Below are 24,555 nucleotides of genomic sequence, written 5' to 3' on the forward strand. Positions count from 1 at the left end.
CAAGTAATATTCTGATTGGTTAATACGCTGGAACCATCAATTGCTTATCACGTCATAAGTCAGTCAGATATCCCTTATTAATCGGAACCACATTATTTTTATAGGAACAAAGAACAAAGAAGGTATTAAACTGTGATCAATCTGTCTGTTTTGATCACGTTATGGAAAGAATAAAACATCAAAAAGACCCACTAAGAAACAAATAGATCAACTGAGGCACGAAAACGTCTTAAATCTATACAATTTTGAATTCCAAAAACATGACTCATATTTTAACAGGAAACAATCGGATGTTTTGATAGTCTAATGTCGTAATTTTAACGGATAGTAGCACACTATTGATATCCGATAAAAATCGCAAATTTTAGCAGCTCAATAGCATTGATATCTGATAAAATATTAATTTTCAAATGGCTTTTCGTCACTTTGAAGGTGGAAGTGCTTTATCCAGACCACAAAATTCACATAGGCTATACTTATAGCTACGCCAAAACCGTAGTTACTCGACCTTAGTATTGACAAATACATTAATTATACAATTACATACATTTTGACAGTCTGGCTAGAGAAGTTTTACTTCAAATATCAGTTGCTTAGATGATTCTCGCCCGTCGTATATCTCTTTGTAGGTCTGATAATCCAAGGCCATAATTGCCTTCATAATCAGACGTGATAATCGTTGTCCACACTTAATTGTCAAAAGGTTTTCAAAGCTGAGACTTGGAAGAAATTAACTGACCTATTTGAAGTAAAGTTTTAATTACCATGTAGATCCTGGATCTCTCTCTCTCTCTCTCTCTCTCTCTCTCTCTCTCTCTCTCTCTCTCTCTCTCTCTATCTTCATTTCTCTCTCTCTCTTTCATTCTTTCTTTCATTCTTTCTTTCTCTCGCTCTCTTCATTCTCTCTCTCTTTCGTTCTCTCTCTCTCTCTCTCTCTCTCTCTCTCTCTCTCTCTCTTGCTCTCTCTCTCTCTCTGTCTCTTTCTCTCTTTATGATAGGGATAGATATAAATTCATAGATTAATGCAGACAGAGAGAGAGAGAGAGAGAGAGAGAGAGAGGGAGAGAGAGAGGGGGTGTCTTTGTGTGTGAGTGTGTGTGTGTGTGTGTTTGTGTGTGTGCGGATATGTGAAAGTGAGGGAGAGATTAGAAAGAAAGAGAGAGAGAGTGAGAGAGAGAGAGAGAGGGGGGGGGGGAGAAATTTCAATAACAATAAAACATATCAATAATAGCAATAAAAGTACACAAGAAAGGACTTTTCAAAAGGACTTTTCGAAGGACGTATTCAGCGAATCAAAACAAAAAGTAGAGACCACAATAGTTATTGTTAGTCTGCTGTATCTCTATGGAGACCTCGATATTTTTAACGCAAGGTCCCAAAAGTCGTTAAAGATCGAACCAAAAGTATTAATATTTTATCTCTTTCATTTCCGATATGATTCCAAATAGTTCAGTTGGTAGAACACTTGATTCATATCCAAGAGGACATGTTTTAATGCCGCTTTGAGTTGGCGGCGTGGAAAGGGGGGGGGGGGAGGGGCGGGGTTCTGACACCATTTTTTCAGCTAGAAGTGATTGGTTAGTTGGCATGATAGATTTGACGGAGAACAATATATATATATATATATATATATATATATATTATATATATATATATATATATATATATATATATATAGTGTCCTATCCAAAGGATAACCAATTGCTATTGATCATTCAACATTACAAAAACCGGTATAACTCCATCTCGCTCACCAATGAAATAAGGATATTGCTTATTTATCGATGTCCCTAAAAGTCCACATATGCATTTCAAAAATAGAACGCACTAATTTTATTGCCTTGCCTATCCATGCTACAACATGCGCGAATACCATCAATAATAAAATAGTAAATACATTCAACTGCGTGATATGGAACGTTGGAAACTTTTAAGTCGTAACTTGCATCAGTGCGATCACTATGATTCACATCATCACGGCATGCATGAGCCTCATTCACTACTAAAAGAAATGAAAACACGTAGAGAAAATAATGCTCTATTTTGTAACCCCATTGAAGTTTTGGTAGCTCACCAAGGTTCTACAAATATGTATTTTCAATTAACTCGATTGGTTTGTGTGTGGGGTGTGAATGTGTTTTCATTTTCTTTTATTTTATTTTAGATTTGTTTTGTTTGTTTTATAGTTTACTCTTAGTATCAAACCATATCATCTAAGGGTGGGGAGGGGGGGCACCGCTGTAATACAGAAGAAGTGAAAGGGGTCTTCAATTACATGGACAAATCAATGATGTTGTAAAACCAGTAGCATAGTTCAACTATTATATCGTAAAACTAATGTATAACAAAGGCTCCAATAAAGGATTTTTTAAAAACATGTTTTGTTAAAAAAAAAATTTCAAGGTCTTTCAGAAAATGAAAAAGAAATAGGTTAAGCTGTCACTCTGCATGACACAGTTTAGGGTCTCAGTCGTCGAGAAATATTGAGCGTGATCAAGGAATGAGTGGGTGCAGTGACGCAATAATACTTCGTTGCGCCCTGTCTTCTTTGTGGACAAAACTTGCGTTGTTCGAAGCGCATGATATATCAGGACAGGTTTGGGTACGAATATTTTATCATATTTTCGGTTATTCTTAACTAACTGGAATGCTTAAACTCTTGCTTTTTGGGATTCCCGACGTGTTTCCAACCGGTGCACAAACTTGCGAGTGCGCGTTGGGAACAAAGTTCGAATTCCAACACGCAAGAGTGAAACAAATCATTTATTTTGCCCCTCAATCGATTCCTATTTCGTCATCTTTGATTAAATATATATTTCAAAAACATTTCAATAATACTAAGATATTTTTAAAGAATCTGATTTTTTGTGAAATTTAACGATGTATAACCTGACGTCACAAATTATTATTGTAAACATTATATCATTACGCGTTACTATTTAGGGGTGTAATACCCAATATTGAACTTAAAAGCGAGTTCTCATTACAAAAACCAATCAGATACGCTGTAAAACAGGTATTACGTTTCTAGTTTCTACTACAAGATCGTAAATCTAGCATATAACTTACACCCCCAAAGGATATAGAAAACCATTAACTTAATTCGAATTGTTTCCAATTCGTTATCTTTGTAATATTATCATTATTATAGTTTTTTTGCATCCAAAACAAAACTAAACTAAACAATGCGACTGGGAAATTGTAATTTAATGATAAGCTTTTCCATAACCTACCTCATTAATAACGGAAAACCTGGCCAGAATCTTTGTATGCATTTCTCTCGGCTCATAATATTAACGTGTTTTCTGATGGCATAATATTGCATGAGCGACAGGAAAAAAGAACTCGGTTTCCTATAAAAATGTTTCTTTATCAGATAGAATCTGATCGATAAACTGCAATGGCATCAACGAGTGTTGGATTCATTCATTTTCTAACATGTATCCGTGGTGTGATTCGATAGTGGTGGGGGGAAGCAGGGCGGAGAGCCTGTTCACTTCTACATGTAGTTTTCTGTCATTCTTTATCAGAGCGTCCGGTCAAAGAGATATTTGATTTGTTAAATGATATGGGTGGGTTACAGTAATAGATAAATGATCATTTCCTAGTTCAGTACATCGGTTTCTTTTGAAAAAAATTAGAAAAGATAAGAGAGAAAGATACCAACCAAAAAAATTCAACCTTCGTAAAGTGGAAAGTTGGACAATTTGGAGATATTACATTAAAACCGTTAAATAGGAAAAGCCGTATTAAAAAATATATATAATCTACACGGTTATCGGGACGAGTTTAAATATTATTATTATTGATGATGATGATGATGATGATGATGATGATGATGATGATGATGATGATGATGATGATGATGATGATGATAACAATATTGACACCACTATTGCAGCATTAAATGACTCAGTAAGGATACACTGAAAAAATGCGTTTTCTTTTTCCATTCAAGGGGGAATTTGAAATTTGATAGTTTAGACAAAGCCATCATAATGAATAGGATTCAATAGTCGTCTGACGTCACGTCCGCCCAGCAGCGAGCAGCTTGGTTCTAAACAAAGAAAATCTGTACTTTTTATTCTTCATGCTGGTTATAACTTTTTCACACGCCATGTGATCAGAGTGTATAAAAGTCAAAACATGATTAGATTTATAATGTTTTTCTCCTCTGGAGGCACTTTTAGGCTCGTCTGAGAAGCATTTCATAAGGGCATCTGCCATTGATCAGATAGTAGTTTAGAACCAGTTACTAAGTTACTAAGCGTCATTACGAGGGAAGTGACGTCACGACTGTTGAACCCTATAGAAATTTTAATTTTCTGCTCAAAATAAGACAGTGTGTCCTTCCAGAGTACAGCACTGTTAATTCCCTATCTAAGAACCAAAAATATAACATTATCGATTGGTTGAAATACGGGGGCAATGATTAACATAGGATTAAAGCCGATGGTATCAACAACAATACTATTGGTATTGTTCGACATCCATAATATAATGTCGAATTCAATCAATCAATACTTGGTCATATCATTGGTTCATTCGATCCGTTGTTAAAGCAAAAAGACAGCGCACAAAGAATAGAGGGAAAATAATAAAGATAAGTATGGAATTGCAAGCTTCAATTTATTAGACGAAGACAGATACTGTGGAAGTTTCAGGTTTCCCCTTTATTAAAAAAAACTGGATGAATGATACACTACAGACGAATGAGATAATGTGATTGTGGCGTTGTTAAGGTGAATCAAATAATAAATTGAAGCTGACAATTACATACTGTATCGTTATTTTTTCATTCGAATTCCAGCTTCAAGCAGCAACATTTTCCAAGTATAGAGAATAAAATTTTAAACGAAATTTTAACTAATCAGGTTATCCATTTTATGTCTTTACAACAATGACTCAAAACGAGATAGAATTGCTAATATTCCATTTGGTATTAGATATATCTAAAGTTATCACTTTGAAACGAAGCATGTAAAAGCGTACCCGTATATCGCAATATATGCAGTATGAAGTCAGATCTTATTGAAATGGGCACATTACACTACACATTAAAATTATGAGCTCGTATTTAATTTGATCGCAAACCTGTTTCCATGACTATATTTACATATTTATTCTTTATTCAGTAGTAGTAGTAGTAGTAGTAGTAGTAGTAGTAGTAGTAGTAGTAGTAGTAGTAGTAGTAGTAGTAGTAGTAGTAGCGTATGGCTACACCTCCAAATGTATTTCGTCTTTATTCAGTGATCTAAGATTATTAAAAACTATACTACCCGATCCAGACAAGACATGATTTGTTTGGGGTTTTTTTTCATTTTGGCCAGAAAAAATTGACTTTAAATATCCCTTGGTTGGTATTACCCTCAATTTTTCCAAGTCTCAAAGCCCCTACACTATATCCTAAACCAAACATCTTTGTCCATATGTTTTGACCCTACAACAAGATGCTGTTGCTATTCTTTCATGTGTTAAAATCTGAAATGATTGTCTTTAAAATTGAAGTGAGGGAACCTACCTTCATGGAAACTTTCTCTGGAGACAAAAATTAAATAACAATAGGAATGAAATGGAAGATTCAATTTCATCAAAGGAAGGTGATAATATGAACGTTTTGGGTTTCGCCTTTATCAACACGATGAATGAAACACTAAAGGCGAATGAGAGGTGTGAGAATGCGCGGAGTTGCTAAGGTGAACAAACAAAACCTTAGCAACGCCATTTCACATCTCTCCTTCGCCATTAGTGTTGCATTTATCGAGTTTTGTTGATGAAGGGGAAAATCGAAACGTTTACATTATCTGTCTCCGTTAGTTAATTGAAGCTTCCATTTCATTTCTTATTGTTATTTACTTCTTTGAGCCTCCAGCAGCAATATATCTATTTTGGAGACAAAACGAGACTTGAGTTGCCTTAAATGATAGATGAGCAAACAAATGTAGTAGTCAACACACATGCAGCGATGGCAGTAAATCTGTGATTCGGCAACAGTCCATACAACTGATTTGTGTAACTCAATTTTTTCAAGTTTAAAATAATATATTTTATTTCAGTTTCCTTCCCTGCTTTCATTTGACAGATTCATGATTCCTAAAACAGAAAAAAAAATCCCGAAAAATTGCTTACATGACCTGAAGAATAGCAGTGAAGTTTGATCGTAAAATATTTCTTTTCATTTACTACGACATGTTCATATAAGTTGGCAGAAAGTTCAAAGACATTTAAGTATACGTCAAGCTGCTTAGACATAAACTTATGAGGCCTCTTAATGTTAACATGAAAAGTGTATCTGTTTATTCCTGGTCATAACAAATTTTGTCCATTCTCAAGACCACAAAACGCAGACTAATTTCATTAATATTCATAAAGAGCTGCGAGACGCCTATAGATAGATTACCCACCAACCCGAAGGTCACAAGGGTCACAGGAACTTCCATTTTTCCTGTACTCTGAAAAACTCTTTGATATTCTCTGGAGGGTGCAGATGGTGTTTCATGGAATAGGCCATTCTTGGAAGCCGTTATGAATATCTCGTTTATTACGGTAAAGCCGCCAACGTGTGTATGTTTTTATCGTGGTCAATGAAAAACGGAAAATGTCTGGGGCTAGGTCGGGTATTTTATGCAATACATAATAAAGAATAAACTTTTTATACTGTGCCCCAGCTCATTTTTTTTCATTATGTTCATTTTTCATCCAACATATAGTAAAAAACTATACTTATTATAAACCACAGAATGATCTGACCCCGTTTTTAGTGGTAGTCTTTCACAGTTCATGGCTGCTAGTAACCAGGTACTCATTCTTATCTGAGTTGAATTGGCTAATTATGTGTAAGTGCAGTATCCAAGAATGTAACACGGGATTGGGGTTTTGCTAACATTGCCATCCTTCCATGCAGCGACTCTCAACGCTCAACACTCAATCAATGTGGTTTAATCTTGCTACAAAAATACCAAAATATATATACACACACACACAAACACACACACACACACACACACACACACACACAAAATATATATTATATATATATATATATATATATATATATATATTATATAGTGCGGTGAAAAAGCTGGAAAAGGTTAGAAGCCTGTAACCGCCGGACCATAACTGACGCAAGTCTGAGATCTCTTACTAGTACTCCGCCTGGCCGGGGAGATCGTGACTTTACAGTATGAGCTATCCACGACCCCGAGTCACGATCTCCCCGGCTAGGCGGAGTTGTCGTACCAGTAAGTTCGCTGGTTCAAGCCCCCATTGCCGCCGCGAAATTTTTATTCTCTATTGTCTTCTGGCACTTTCCTACTCACTTCATTTCTTGTTACACTAGTAATACCAGACTGCTAAAAATAAGACGCAAGTTTGGAATCCTTCGATGTAATTTTAATAAGACATTGGTATAGAGCAGGCATAGTTTCTTAATCAATCATAGATTTTTAATCAAACTTAGCAAGTATTAAATTAAGGTATTGTTCTTGTCGCTTGCAAATCTTCTGATTTCATCTCCCTATTGAAACTGCGTCATAATCTTTTCCATTTTTTTTTTCTCGCACCCTATATGTGAGTCGTTCCTTGATATCTTTCTTGTTCATCTGATGGCAAATTTGCTCTTAATAAATGTTCAATACCCTTAGTTGCTCTCTCTAATTGTCCACCCTTATATATATTTATTCTTTTTATCCTTCCCCTACTTGTAGTCCAGAACCGACATGAACAAACTAAAAAGAGTCTCATTCTGAAAGAACTACATTATGACCATTGAATACCATGAAAATCCAGAAGAAAGCTAAACGTTCCTGTTGTAATTAAGTGATCTTGTACGGGGCAAGTACAATATTTACACAGCATGTGAAAACTTATATAGACTCCACTTTTGACATGGGCTTGCAACGAGTACCAAGCACAGTTTTCACGTAAAGGGTAGTATCTACAAATATCATTTGTGACCAATCACATTACAGCGCTATTTGATCGGAGCTGTTTGGAAACTTAACATTGAATTTATCCTTAAAATATGAAACCGGGATAAGTTTTTTTTTCGTGTTTTGTGCAGCTTTATGGTCTAATGGCATGACTCCCGCCTTCGCTCTGAGCGACGCATAATTGAATCCTTGGAACTCACATTCTCTCACCGTACTCAGATGAAAAATGAGTACCTGACCATAAATAGTGTTGTGTCAGTCTGTAAAAAAATTGAAATAACAGGCGTCATGTCTTGTCCAACATGTTAAGTGTTACTATTGGATAGGATCCCCTTGTAAGCGCTTTGAGTAAGTTTAATGGATATTGCGCCATATAAATGCTCTAATATTTTTGTTTGTGTTTTATTATGGACAATCGATGTAGTTGCTTTAGATGCCAAAAACTTTAATTTCATATTTCTGATCATTACCCCTGGTAAAGCGCTTTAAGCACGTTTAGTGGATATTGCTCAGGGTTTGTTTATATATATATATATATATATATATATATATATATATATATTATATATATATAAAATATATATAACTTTAAATTTCCTTTTTGGCAATCATTGAACACGAACATTGTGACAGACTGAGACAATGAGTAAAACATTTGTCAATTTGAACCATATGCCAAAACATGACTTTTAATCTTAAATGATCAGAAATAAAATTATAGTTCTATGCATTTACATAAACTACTGTTATGAACAGCATATGAACCTAAACCAAGACTCATCATTGATGTATTGTGTTTACCCAAAAATCTCACAAAATTTCGCCAGCCGGATATAGCATACCAACACACAAAATTGTGTGTAATCTTGAACGTTTATAGCTAGTTTGATGTTATAATTTATTAGTGTGAAGAAACCACAAAATGGCTGTCTAAAAATCAATAACAGTGATCCATCTATAGAAAGTGTAGCTCTTCGCTTTTTCAGAAACTACTGTTATCCTCCTCAATGCAGTATATAAACCTAAACGAAGACTCAATATATTGACTGGAAATGCTCTCATTAAATAGCATTAAAACCACCCCGACATTGTACTTATTAGAGGCAGAAGGTCACATTTAATGTTACATCACAAGCAATAGGACACTTATCTGGCTCGAGTGGAATAGAGGTTTCATTTTTTTTACTGTACACTCAGCAGTGTCAGGATCTTTTAAAAAGAACGTTTCAACTAACTGGCATATTATACAAAAAGGTAGCAGGAAATTTAATTGTTTCCATCCGATGTATGCTATAGAGACGGGGATAAACTTCCGGCTTGTAACTTTGAAGGACTGTTTTCTACAACAATTATTATGAGTCATGTTTTTTCTGTTTGTAATAAGTAGTCCAGTATATTAAGTATAAGTCCATCGAAAAAAAGCTTCAACAGTTGTGACGTCACTTTCCTCCTAATGACGCATAGTAACTAATAAATTCTAAACTATCGGAACAATGGTGGACGCCCTTTTAAAATACTTCTCCGACAGGAATAAAAGTGTATCCAGAGGAGAAATACATTATAAATTTGATCATGTTTTGACTTTTATACACTCTGATCACATGACATTTGAAAAAGTTCTAGCCAGCATGAGGAATAAAAAGTACCGATTTTCTTTGTTTAGAACCAAGCTGCTCGTTGCTGGGCGACGTGACATCAGACTATTGAATTCAATTGCAACTGCTTCTAGCGTTCAGAACAATTTTGGCAGGTGACTTTGGTGGCCTAACGATGCATCATAATATTATCTTAGGCAAAACCATTGAGAATCATTGTAAAACTCAAATGTCTACGTCATGGCCTTCAGTAAAGAACATTACATTAATCATCCCATTTGATTCAGGTGTGAATGAATACCTAGAAAATACAGTAATGGATTAAGGGATAAAGTGAAAAGACCGGTTAACCGGCAAATTGTTATGTGTGAAATATAATTATTGATTTCAAATGGTCCATTGGACAATAAAAGCATTACAAAGCGAAATGCATTGAGTGTGTTATAAATGTAACAATGAAAATGCTACACGAAAATGTGGAACTTTATTTAGACATAGCCCAGTGAACAAAGAATGAGATATATGTTCAAATCTCGCTATTTGAATCTCGCATCTTGTATTTTGTCCTGGTGCGAGAAACGAAAGCCTTGATTGTTTGTTGACATGGAGGTATTTTCATGAAATATCCTATTAGCAGATTTCCCTTGGGTGAATCAAGAGGGCCTTATTCCACTCGTATATATATATATATATATATATATATATATATATATATATATATATATATATATATATATACATATATATATATATATATTATATATATATATATATATGTGTGTATGTGTGTGTGTGTATGTATGTGTGTGTGTTTTGTTCAATAACAATTTGGTTTCTACTAGATCTAATATTGCCCCATCTACCCATTGTCCGTTGGATGCATGTAGGGAGAGATCTCTAAATTGATTGTTCGCGCGTAATCTCAATAATAATATACAAACCAATCCAATGGAGTGCCCGTCTATTTGTTGCCGATCGTCTCAATATGGTAATATGTCGGTGTACGTCAAATGTCGGAAAGTCACTTGAAAATCTAAAACGATCAGAAATGTGAAACTTTATTTTTCGCAGTAAAATTATTTCTCCACAATAAATCAAATAAATCTAATCCAAGTCTACCATTTTTGGCTATAAATTCAATGTTAACATTTTGACCAGTCCGACGTAGTACCCGTTTGACAAAATGGATCACATTTATTTAAAGAGTCAGATAAAACGACTTTCGGAGACTTTTTGGAGTTACTGTCTTTCCAACAAAACCGGCAACTCCAATACGCTGATGATAAATCTTCATGATGGGTTTCTCGGCTTGACGTGTGGGACTAAATACCCTTTTCCATAGAACCATTCTCCGCGCTGTCAAGGAAAATGGATTCATTTTAGAATGCGCTCTTTATGTGGTCGAACATTCAATTACCAGACCAGCGACCTTGTGTTTTAGTAGATGGTGAACACGGGGAATATGAACGTATGAGTAGTAGTTTTTGAGTGAGTTTGTTTCAGTTTCCGAAGCATGATACGGAATCGATCAACTCTGTTTTGCTATCCACTTGATAGGATGCTGAAGTGCATCTTCATGAGAAGTTCGCGACCTTCGCGAAGCCCCAGGTTTTAGAGTTTCTTCCAAGATGAGGGTCATTTAAATCGATCGATATTTGAAGAACGAGTTTTCTTGCCAACTTTTTCAAATACTGCTGCAGTTAACTGGTTAAGAGGTCATGGACGGCAATTGATCCATCCACGCTTGCACCCCTTATGGAGTGCCATACATAATTTATCTCAAAGATTTGCTGAACATTCTCTTCGCTGTCTTCATCCTGATCTCAGATCGAATATCATTTCATATCTTTGACTATCTCGATTCGCTTCATGCTCCCTTCGCCTCCTGGCACGTCACGCTTCATTGGTTGCACTCCTCTTAACACAATGGGCTTATCAATTTTAGATGGGGTTTGAATCCAGACATAATAACCAAAACGAGGCATGGCGTTATTACAAGATTTTGTAGAATAATATCATTTACTCGACCACAGGAGAGAGAGAGAAAAACATATTTAAAAATCGGTATCTGTAAGGTCGTTTAAAAGATGTCATAATTTTTTTTTCATTTAGGTTTATATTAAAATTTGTGTCGTCCACGTTTGTTCAGCATTTTTATGTTATGTATCCATGTAATAATATTCATGTAATAATAATCCCTTAACTCATTGGTAAGATTATTTGATCACAATCAATGTGAGCGTGGTGAGTGACAAATTGGGTGACAATGTTGCGCCACAATTTCTTTCCCCGCATATTCTATTTAATTAAGGCAGTTTTCACACAATGTACAACTCGACACAGGTGTGAAAGTGTACCTAGCCTTTAGCAATAAGGAGTGAACGCACAAAAAAGAAGCAGGACAGATGACGTGTGTTCTTTGATATAGAAATTAAATTTGTTTATATATGAAAAATAAGTGATTTAAAAAATAGGGTGAGAAAGATACAAGCAGACAAAAAAAATATATGATAGAGAGATGAGAGGAAAAAAGAGAGGGACGTGGTGAGAGATATGGAGATGTGTCCATCCTTAATGGACCCCCGTCTAGATAAAGATAACAAGAGAAAGGGCCAAATGTAAAAGAAAAATTGTGCCATCTTCATTATCAAACAAAGTTTGCTTTCATTCACTGCCTAACCAAACGCCATGCCTACTCACTCAGATGATGTAATTTACCAAATAGAGATGCAAAATTAAAGCTAAGCTGTGGAGAATCCATGTTATGTGTTACACAAAACTAACAGGAGAATTCAATACCGTCGTACTTGGACAAAACACATTAATTCAATTTTGGCCAAAAAACTTTTACTTCAAATACCGATCTTGAGATTTTAAACTTGAGCTTTTAAAAAGCGCAATATCCACTAAACGTACTCTAATCCAACAGCAACACTTAACATATAGATGAAGCCTGTTAGGCGATAGTATATTTTTTTTCTGACAAAGACAACACTGCTAACGGCCAGGTACTCATTTTACACCAGAGTACGGTGAGAGAATGTAAGTTAAGATATTTTTCCAAGGTCTCAACAATGCGCCGAGCGAGGCTCGAACCCAGGACTCTCCGATCCGAAAGCGAGTGCCAAGCCACAAGACCATATCGCCATATACCGATCGATCAGGAGGACAGTAAACGTGTCCAATAGTATCAAATTTGAGATTTCAATAAAGTCTCAAGTTTGAAGTTGCTTGGCAAGTTAAGGGACGTTCAAATCGATCGATATTTTGATATTTGAATTAGATATTAGCCAAAATGGGGAAAATGTGTTGTGTTGGAACACGGCATAAAATTGAGTTGGGAAAGGAGCTTCAAAATAATGAAATTAAGGATTGCAAGAATCTTTTTGCGGAAAACGAGAATGAGATGAAATAGATAGGATGTGTGTGTGTGTGTGTGTGTGTGTGTTTGTGCGTGTGTGTGTGTGTTTGTGTGTATGTGTGTGTTTGCGTGTTTTTGTGTGTGTGCGTGAGTGTAGTTTTTTATATGAATGTGAAAGATGATTGTGAGTAAGAAATATACAACAATAAAAAGAGGTAACCAGACGTATAGGGCAGAGGACGACTGTGTGTTGAAGAAAGAAAGAAACAAGAGAATATGATTCAAGAGAAAGAAGGTCGGGGACGCGAAAATGGAAGAGTTAGAAGGTAGAAAAAGATTGAGTAGGAAGAGTGTGGAAGGAAAGGAAGAGTGAATATAAAATAGAGACAGGAGTTTGTGGACCTGTGGGAAGGGGGGGGGGGGTATATAAACATATTGAAAATTACAATGTTATGATTAGCTAGACGATTAAAGGAGTAGAAAAGAAAATAGGTGTTTTTTAAAACTGACCATTCACTTTCCATTTGATTATTTTAAAGACATATTTTATTTTCAACTTTAAAATCTTAAGGATATGATCCCAAGAATAAATTGTGATGCTTTCAGAATGTTATCCAGGTTCAAACAAAAGTGCACACACGTCAGAGCATTTTGTATCCACTAAGCCATATCCATATTCTTGGATGGTATCCAAACCCACTTTCAGTTTCATCGCTTTGCAATGTAACATCGGATTATCAATGTTGCATGCATCTCCCCACAAGTTGAGCAATCAGGCGAAACTTCCAGGCTTCATCTGTGTCAAGAATTCTTCTATTTAGTCTAATTTTATAAACTCAATTTTGTTGTCTAACCCTGCAGTTTGTATTATGCCTCTCAGATGTCTACTTGTATTTGCCTCTCAATAGAAGATTATCTGCTTCCCATGAGTCTATTGACATCAACCATTTTGTTAGTCTATACAACAATATTATGACAATCCACTCATTTTGCAATTTCTTTTGCACACTTATGAACCTCACCGAGCATGTCTTCATAGCACATTACTGTGTATCTATATTCTGCCAAAAGATTTGTGCCTTACGGGAATATCTCCGAAAAGAGTGGCTGTTGGTGTCACCTTTATTCCTTTATTCTCTCTGGTGCAAAGATTCCGTCAAGTGTTCAGATTATGTACCATTATATGATGACAGCAATCCTTTGCCTCAGCTTACTTGAATATGGGAGACATTTCCTCAGCCCAGAAGAGATAAAGTCACCGCCTCGAAAAAAAAACGTGTTATTCCAAGTCAACTTCCATCTTGTAAGCAGGTGCCCTTTCCGCCCTAAAAGCTCCAAATACGCTCAGACACAGGTGGACTGGTTTCTTGAATTTCACTCTCCGTTCACAATGTGCTTGTCTTTATATCAAATTATTTGAGTACCTAACACATTACAGTTTTAACTCATTATCATTTTGTAAAGACCTGAAATTAATTGAAAGAGAGTGGGGTGAAGGTGAAGTTAAGGACTTTGACTTGTTAATATTCTTCCGATATGCTTGAGATTCATTAATGTTGCATGTGATCAATTTATTGTTACATGATAAGAAGGATAGACCGTGTAGGGAGAGAAGTGAATGAGGAGATATAGAGAGAAGATAGAAAAATAGATAAGAAGAAGAGAAAGGGATAAAAGAGAGAGAGAGAGAGAGAGAGAGAGAGAGGGAGAGAGAGAGAGAGTGAGTGAGTGAGTGAGAGTATTTGTCCATACTGTTTAAAGAAGCGTGGAAGAGATAGAAAAGTAGTCGTTAAGAGCCATTTGACCCATGGAGGAAGTTTATCTCGGTTTCTATAGCGTAAAACGGGCAATAGCATTGCTTGATACCCTTTGGACGACCACCGCTAGTTTATTGCAAAGTACTTTCCGCCAGATCTAGCTGACCCAGCTACCCAATCACCCCTGGACTCTCCGTTAGAAAAAAATCTCGACTGCACCAGGGATCGATCTCGGTCCCTTTGGCGTGCACTCTACCAAGTGGGTTATCGCTTTCGGGAGAAAAAAGGGGGGAGGTGGGTAATACAGGAATAGTGATGGACAGAAACAATTAAATTATATTCTCTGTTTATATGAGATTATACAATATTTTTATATATTTATATAGTATATTTACATGATTTTATACACGATATATACGCTTGTTTGTGTGTGTGTGTGTGTGTGTGTGTGTGTGTGTGTGTGTTTGTTTGTGCGTGAGGTGCGTGCACGCATGTCTAATTCGAGAAAGAGGTGGGGGAGGGGCGGGGTCGAGGGAGAGGAAGGTCACAAATATTATAAGAGATATATTAAGAAGACAAGAAAAGAAAATGAACAAGAAGAAGGAATTGATGGTTGAAGAACGGCTGAAGAAGTCCTTCATGCGTGAGAATTATCGGGATAGAACGATAAAATAGAATTCTTAATAGCCGAATAAGATGTATGACCAGAATATGGGGGAATTAATGAAGTAGAAAAACTGCCATTCACCGACAAAATGTTTCGTTGTTTTGTTTGTTTTTTTTGTTTTGTTTTGTTTTTGTTTTGTTTTTTTTTTTTTTATTTTGCTTTGTTCTGTTTGTTTTGTTTTGTTTTTGTTTTGTTTTTTTGTTGTTGTTTTTTTTTTGTTTGTTTTTTTTTTTAATACACTTTGGCAAGAATTTTTTTAACAGTTTCGTCAGATAACTTATATTCCTTAAATCAATCGATTATAATCACTTCCAACTTGTCAAAAATGATTTATCCGAGACTTCAGACGAAGTCTAGGATTAGAACTCTCGGGTTTAAGATTGGATGACTATTTTAATCGATCTGTAGAGCAAAAAAAAATTGTTGGTTTATTTTCTGACCAAAATATAGAAAAGTTTGGTGATTGCACGACAGAAGACTTTTAACAAGAGATTGTAAATGGTGGGCGGTGAAATGAAGCGTGAGTGTGGGATTGACAGGGGTGTGTTTGGGGAGGTGGGGGGGGGGGGGGGGTTAAAGGCAATGGGATTGAATGGGTGGGAGTTGGGGTGCTTGATATTTTGAAATGTGAAAGTGAGCGCAATGTTACACGCGGCATCCTTACTAGTGATATTATGCGTTGCAGTAAAATACCCACAACATCCAACAATCGATTATAACGCACCACGGTGTGTAACCTTGTACGCTTATAGATAGTATGCGCTTGGCTAAGAAGATCACAACATGCCATCCGGGAGTATAACGGACCAACACACAAAACTATTTGCAACCATGAACTTTTATATTTTGGATAATACAGTTAAGTGAGAATTACTCATAAATGTGGATGGCAAAAAAAAAAACAATAACAACTTCAATCTATCTATATTCTGATTGTGGTCAGTAATCACCACAACGGCTGTCTAAAAATTATTTCTATAGATAGTATGCGCTTGGCTAAGAAGCTCATAACATTGCCATCCGGAAGTAAAACGGACCAACACACAAAACTGTGTGTATTCATGAACGCTTATAGTCAGGTTAATACAGTTCAGTGAGCATTACTCATAAACGCGGATGGCAAAAAACAATAACAAAGACCTGAGTGACGTCATCTTCGAACTATCTATATATTATTTGTGACCAGTATTCTCAATAGTGTATTATGTCTGGATTGACCAGATGACGAAAAGGGAATTTGATGTTGAAATAATCAGAGATTTCACGTTTTACTTTAGAGCTCGTAAAGAATTTGTATTTTATCGTCTTCGTAAAGCAACAAATGTTGACACGTCTTATATTTTTTACAACAAATGTTATTTTCCCCATTTCAACAGTCCCGACATAATAACGTTTCGAGGCGATTGGTCACATTTTAGTTGTGTCGTAACTTGATTGGTTTTCTTCATCTTTGATATCATCAATTTGGCAAAATGTCTTTATTAAGAGTATTAGAATGTTTTAGACAGATAGGTGCACCATTCCAAATCGCATAGAAAAAGACGTTTAAAATCCATAGTTTTTATGAGTGTTGTTGATTGTAACTCTTCATTTTATTATCATTGATTATATTTATCTGTGCGGCTATGTAGTATAGTTGTATGACACTCGCTTTCGGATAAGTCCAGAGTTCGAGCTTCGCTCGGCGCATAGTTGAGTCCTTGGGAAAGGATCTTTTCTCAGATTCTCTCACCTTACTCAGGTGTAAAATGAGTACCTGGCCATTAACAGCGTTTTCTCTTGTGTTACATGTTACGTGTTGCTGTTGGTCTGGGACCCCTTGTAAAGTGCATTGAGCACGTTTAGTGGATATTGCGTCAAATAAAAAACTCAAGTAAAACTGACAAAATGGCTCTTAAAGGAATCCATTTAAAGGAGGCGCATTGTCATAACCTGGTATTGAAATAAATGTTAAACTCCAAGACCAAAAAAAAAAAGAAAAATTCTCAATTGTTAGATGGTTGGAAATGACCTTCGTTGTGTTCACCGAGTTGTGATAAAATATGAAAGAGCTAAAGCGGAAAGAAATTTGCTATAGACTAACAATCCATCCAAAGGTTAGCAAGTAATTGCTATTGTTCAATTCATACAATAGAAGCCGGTATAAACTCCGACTTCATTGGGCTCTGAAAGACTACCAAACGGCTTGGACAGCTTGTTTTTCACAAGAGCGTATCAACTGATTAACTTTCCTCTCCGATGAACCAATGAAAAGAATATAATAGTATGTAAAATGTCTTTCCCTCGGGTGTAGTATTGGTTTCCTCAAAAGCTATAAAAGCAGTAAGACTAAATATATCGAGCATAATGATGAACCATGGGAATATTTTATTTAGATCCGTGTTTTTTTTTCTGATTGGCAATCGCATTTTTCAACCCTTAACCAGTTAACTGCAGTACATGAAAATTTGGCCTGAAACTCGTCCTTCAAATATCGATCGATTTAATTGACCTTAATTTTGGCAACAATTCTCAAACTTGGGATTCTCGAGCAGGTCATTTAAACCGATAGATATCTGAAGGACGATTTTTTTCTGGCCAAATTAATAAGGGTCTTTCCAGAGTACGGCAGTTAATTGGTTAATCATGATTTTTTGGAGAACCAGAGAATGCTCCTCTTGTCTTTCAAGGAGGGGGGGGGGAGGGAGGGGTGAGTCCCGAGAGCTCAGTTAGTATAGCACTTTCCTCACCTTCAAAGTGGCCGGTATTGATCCTGAGTGCAGTCAATTTTAAATCTGAAGAACTCGTTTCTTGACATTCGAGATATTTGCGGAGGTAACTTTCCAAACGTGAGATAAGTCCCATCCAAATAGAAAATAACTCAAAACTTTCGAGCAATTTATTTACACCTTTAAATCACCAGAGAAATTTTGAAAATTTAAAACACTCTGGATATTATTCTATGAGGCAAACGAGACATGTATTTCGTTCTTTAAACCAAATATCTGACACAAAATGTGCAGTTTTCTCTGAATTATGAAAATGCGACAGTACATTAAAAAATTTACCTCATCATTTTATCAGCGGCTCTAACCTACGGATCTTCTTTAGTATAAATTATGTTGTGAGTGCAAAATAACACTGCCGTCCTCTGACAGAAAAAGAACACATTTTAAAACTTTTGGCCAGAAATATTTTCCTCTAAATATCAATTGATTATAATGACCCGGAAGTATTCCAAGTTTTGAGAGTTGTTGGAAGATGAGGGTCATTTTAATCGATCGATATATGAAAGAATGTTTTCTGGCTAAAAAGAATTAATGAGTTTTATCTTCAGTATACGGGAAATTAGTGCCACCACATCAAAGTCAAATGGGAATCCCTTCTCAATAATAATTCTTATCCTGTCTTCTTAAAGATAATTTTTAAAATGCGGATTTAGCTAAAACAGAAAGTCTACGCCGTAGAGACCCTCTCAAACGAGTGCTTTGGTCCTTCTTACACTCTAAATGGGCTGGATCACATCTAGATCATGACCCCTAAGTGCCTCTTTTATTTTTTTTTTTATTTTTTTTTTTTTTTGCAAAGCGTCGGCACTGGGACTAGAACCCAGGACCTCCATATCAGGATTTTGTATTATTATTCTGGGGTTTTAGTGTGCTTGTTATCCTCTGCACCATCGGTGCCAGCGATGCAATGACATCCGTTATTCTTGCTGTTGTCGGTAAACTTTATTATTATTCCTCTTCATCCATAATATATTATATTCTTTCAATGCCTCATACATGCACGATTTGAAATAATCGCAATAACTCAAAATTGTTTTCAATTATCACCAACAACAAATTATATTCATATCTTAATGATTTCAACTCTTTGCCAATCTAATCATTTATTTTTTTATTTTTTTTTAATCAGATGCGTCACCGACTGGGCGTGTTGGGTGTTTACGTGACTACCTGCTTGCTGCACCTATGCTGTAGCGCCATCAACCCAGGTAAGCAAAGAACTACGTTTATACATGATTTACATTAAGCATTATTTTCTCTATTGAGCCTAGCCTTTTTGGCGTAATAATACATCATGAGCGTAAGAGTGCCATTGTCACCATTAAGAAAGGAGGAAAAACGACGCGTACTTATTTACAGGTCTGATAGTACATTATGAGCTCAAAGAATCACGCAAAATTAGTTCGGGTATCAGACCTCCATATAGATAGTATGCGCGTGGCTAAGAAGCTCATAACATTGCCATCCGGAAGTAATCTTACCAACACACAAAACTATGTGTATCCTTAAACGTGTAAAGTCTGGATCATACATTTTAGTAAACGCGGATGGCAAAAAACAATAACAAAGACCAGATTGACGTTAACTTCATTCTATTTATATGGAAAAGCAATATGTCACAGTGACAGAAGATTTTCACTCTCGAAAAATTTTGACTTAACCAGTTAATCGCCTTATTCTGGAAAAACGTACACTTAAACATTTGGCCAGAAAGCTCGTCCTTTTAAATATAGCTCTAAAACCTTGAACTTCGTGATTGATATATGAAGGACGGAGAAGTCTCAGGTTTGAGAGTGTTTTACAAGGTCATTTAAAACGATCGATGTTTTGAATGACCAGTTTTCTAGCCAACTTTTCTGACTGCGTGTTTGTCCAGAGTCCATTATTTTATTGGTTGAGGAGGAATTTATGATTGTCAGTTTTTCAAGCAAAAGGAAGCTCGTTGAATATCCCTCCTTGCTGTATGAATTCTAACAATTCAGGGCTTTTTGGTTACTTTCTTGTTTGACATAATATGATGGCGTATAACACGTTCTAGAAACTATTTATAACCGACGTGCACATATTAGCAGGTCTGATAACTGAACTGAATTATGGACCTGTTTTAACATTGCTGTAAAGTTTAATATTTTGCGTTGGTTTGAGGGTATTTCATTACAACAATGGGACCATGACAATTAATTTGAGTTTCTAAACATGCTAATATTAATGTACACGTGGCTTCTAACTGATGGTGTTAAAAGCCTTGCAGCATTTCAATATATGACGATAATTTTTATTATTATCATCAAGTTTATTAATGTTATCATCATCATCATCATCATCATCGTAATCAACATCATTATCATCATCATCATCGTAATCAACATCATTATCATCATCATCATCATCATCATCATATATTATTATTATTATTATTATTATTATTATTATTATTATTATTATTATTATTATTATCATCGTCATCATCATCATCACCATCATCATCATCACTATCATCATTACAAATGTTATTTTTAATTGAAAAAATATTTATCTTTACATTATTGGAATAACGTCGTCAATATTATTAACACAACTTCAGCAAGTGTAAGCAAGTCCCAAAAGCAGTAACAAACGGCTAGATACCAAAGCCACATCAAAACATGTCTTGGCATCATAACAATGTATCACATTCTATCTCATCGAAATGTCAGTGTAGCTTTAAATAATGTAAATAACCTTTAAATGTTTTGCTTAACTTTAATAAACACTCAAAACTGCCGGGCTCTAACAGAGTACTTTTTTTTCATTTTGTCCAGAAACCTGTGACTTCAAATTAGACTTGTCGATTTTAAATGACCCTTAACTTGTAAAAAAATCTCAAACATGACATAATAATAGTAGCGGGGCTTTAAAATGGACCAAGTATTCCTTAAATGCCCTTAAAACATAAGTAACAATACATTTGACATTACACAGTGTATATTCCTTAGTTTAAAATATTAAAAAGGGAGAAAGAGATAACAGCAAAGAATAAAATAAAAGTTTTTAAAATCCATTTTTATTATTGACATACACAGTCGCATATGTATTATTGAAGTCTCATGTTAGAAACGTATTGACAAATTGAGTTAATTCAATTGATTTATATTTAACGTAAATTTCTTATGGCCAAACATGATGCGTTTTGTCATAGTAAGTACCCCCGGAATATGTAAAACTACTCGAGATTAAATTATTATTGCGACACGTAAGTTATGCGGTTTTATAGGGGGCGATTATTGTATTATTTATAACTGCGTAATTAAATAAATCGGTAGTCACATACAGATGACATTTTCTTATATCGATACTTTTTTGTCCTCGGGCGTTCAAGGCCAGATTCGTGTATAATCTACAAATTAATGTTATAAAAACAGATGATAGAGTTATTACTGTGAGAAAATACAGGGTTTTAATCATTTGGTTATCTGAATTGCGTTTATAATGAAGACGCTGTATAAATGGCGTGTTTTGGTCGATATCTTCTAGACATAACATGATCAATATAACCTTTGGAAATGCTCACTTTTAGGGTGATATTATACTTAGACTAACAAACACGATGAATACATTAAATCAAGAAACTGAGATGAGCAATACATAGATAACGATTTGAGCTATCTGTTAGTGAACTGTGTTCAAACTTGAGGTACGCACGGTCGTTTAACATTTTCTCTATTAAATTCAATAAGAATGTTCATTAACTTACTTTGGAATTCTGATTTCTGTTGACGTATGAAAAGCAGAATCCCTTTTTTGTAGGAAAAATAACTTTTATATTTTTTTTTATTTCTTCTGGTTCATGAGTGAGCGGTACTTTTAGCCGTTTTAACCCTGAATCCTTGTGGAAGTATCCATTTAAGACTTTAGTCGGCTCACCTCAATATAATATTGATAAATCAAAAGAAGGCGTAGGAGGAGGAGGAGTAGAAGAAGAAGAAGAAGAAGAAGAAGAAGAAGAAGAAGAAGAAGAAGAAGAAGAATGAGGAGAAGGCGGAGGAGGAGGAGGTGGTGGAGGGGGAGGAGGGGGAGGAGGAGGTGGAGGGGGAGGAGGGGGAGGAGGGGGAGGAAAAAGGAGGAAGAAGGAGAAAGAAGGAGAAAGAAGAAGAAGAAGAAGAAGAAGAAGACGACGACGACGACGAAAAAGAAGAAGCAGCAGAAAGGTGGGGTAGGGGTGGAGACAGCATCCAATATCGCTCTACTATTTTATACTTCAAAAACAACAAGGGACTTTAAAAATAAGATGATGAAGAGCGTTCTATCATCTAATTATGATGAAGGCAATATCTAGAACCAAAAGAAAGGTTTTAAACACAGAGTGGTTGTGAACTCTTTATAAAACGGGTTGAATACACAAATGGTGTTACATTTTAAAAGACCACAGTTTATTGTGCCAGATATAAGTTATTGGCTCTGTTTGACAAAGTAAAAGGAAGCACATTTGCTTTAATAAAATGATTGTGTAGTTTCGGGAAGAGTATTTTGTGAACGCAATTTAAAAGAATTGTAAGAAATAATCATTATTTTGCATTTGCAGTCAATAGCCATTCATTTGCTCATGCTTTCATATGACTGAAAAGACAAAAAGAAAAAGAAAACACGAAACGAAACGTAGAAATTACAGCGATTAAGTTCAAATGGAACCCTTGGCCAAAACCGGATGTCATGATTAGAGTCAGCGTTGCCAGTTTGGTCGATTTAATGCATAATTCCATTAAACCCTAGGAAATTTTAAAGTTTTCTTTGTTGTTGTTTCTTTTGGAGCTTGCTTTGTTTTGGTTTGGTTTGTGTGTTTTGTTTTTGTTTTGCTGAATTACGTTTTTGTTTTGTCTCATTTTGGAATTTTTGTTTGTTTATTTTGGATGATAATGATAATAATAATAATAATAATAATAATAATAATAATAATAATAATAATAATAATAATAATAATAATAATAATAATATAATAATAATAATAATAATAATAATAATAATAATAATAATAAATAATAATAATAATAATAATAATAATGATAATAATAATAATAATAATAATAATGATAATAATAATGATAATAATAATAATAATCTTAATGATAATGACGATGATGATGATGATGATGATGATGATGATGATGATGATGATGATGATGATGATGATAATGATGATGACGACGACGACGACGATGCTGTTCATAATGTATAATAATAATAATAATAATAATAATAATGATAATAATATAATATAATAATAATATGAAATAATAATAATAATCTTAATGATAATGACGATGATGATGATGATGATGATGATGATGATGATGATGATGATGATGATGATGATGATGATGATGATGATGATGATGATGATGACGACGACGACGATGCTGTTCATAATGTATAATAATAATAATAATAATAATAATAATAATAATAATAATAATAATAATAATAATAATAATAATAATAATAATAATAATAATGATGATGATGATGATGATAATGATAGTCAGAAGAAGAAGAAGAAGAAGAAGAAGAAGAAGAAGAAGAAGAAGAAGAAGAAGAAGAAGAAGAAGAAAAAGAATGTACATTTATTATGCGCAGTTTATGACCGAATAAAGGGGTTATGTGCACTTCCTTGTGCTTCTTAACAGACAATTTTATGCCCTTGAAAAAAATGTTAGTTGTTCAGACCATTTCGGCATTTTTCTACTGGCAGTTTGGCATGTTTTACCAAATGAATCTGGCAATCCTGAATTGAGTTCCGGTACAGCCCATAATGGAGATGATGGTTAATGCTGTTGTCTTTTCCATACCTTCATGACTCATCGCGAGCCGGTAACATCAGCACATCGAGGATGTGATTTGTGAAAATGTTGAGAGGCTAGATTTACAAGATAAATATAATAGACCTAGCATTTATTAAGCTTATTTGCTTATCTGTCTCCATGTTTTAAGTTTTTAACTATGTCTATTTTTCTCTGGCGAGCAACATTTATCTAACAAATAGGACGATACATGCACACTTTCTTGACGCTTCTGATATATATATATATATATATATATATATATATATATATATATATATATATATATATATATATATATATATAGTGTCTACTTGAAAAAGGTCAAAGGCCGAAACGTCATTTGTTTTGTGTTGTTCCCTTATATATAAGTCACATTTACTCCCTTTATCTTTCCCTCCATCTGGAGAGCAATCGCTTCTCACGCAAAAGATCATATCGATCCCGGTGGCAGTCTAGATTTTATTTCATTTTTTTTCTAATCCTTCCTGTTCACCCAGCAGTGATTGGGTAGCTTGGGTCTGTTTGATCTGGCGTAGATTGCCCTGCGATAGACCAGCGTACTATCTAAAGGATAGCAAGCATTTGATATTGTCATTTTAAAACCATAGAAACTGGTATAAACTTCAGCTCCGTGGGCCCTATGTTCTCTGAAGGAGGACT

At 35.0% G+C, this 24,555-nt stretch overlaps 1 protein-coding gene across 20 annotated transcripts in view; it reads left to right on the forward strand.

Moving 5' to 3' along the window:
- Window positions 1-24,555, forward strand: part of LOC144968435 (suppressor of lurcher protein 1-like) — a 469,097-nt gene that overhangs the window by 343,279 nt on the left and 101,263 nt on the right. For all 20 annotated transcript variants that reach the window (XM_078906791.1, XM_078906786.1, XM_078906792.1 and 17 more), the window contains one exon: window positions 19,209-19,287. In XM_078906791.1, the coding sequence (XP_078762917.1) occupies window positions 19,209-19,287 (79 nt within the window). The remainder of the gene's footprint in view (window positions 1-19,208; window positions 19,288-24,555) is intronic.

Source organism: Berghia stephanieae, chromosome 3 (assembly GCF_034508935.2).
Source record: "Berghia stephanieae isolate SIO BIC M18660-M18661 chromosome 3, UCSD_Bste_1.3, whole genome shotgun sequence".
In the NCBI taxonomy this organism is placed as follows: domain Eukaryota; kingdom Metazoa; phylum Mollusca; class Gastropoda; order Nudibranchia; family Aeolidiidae; genus Berghia; species Berghia stephanieae.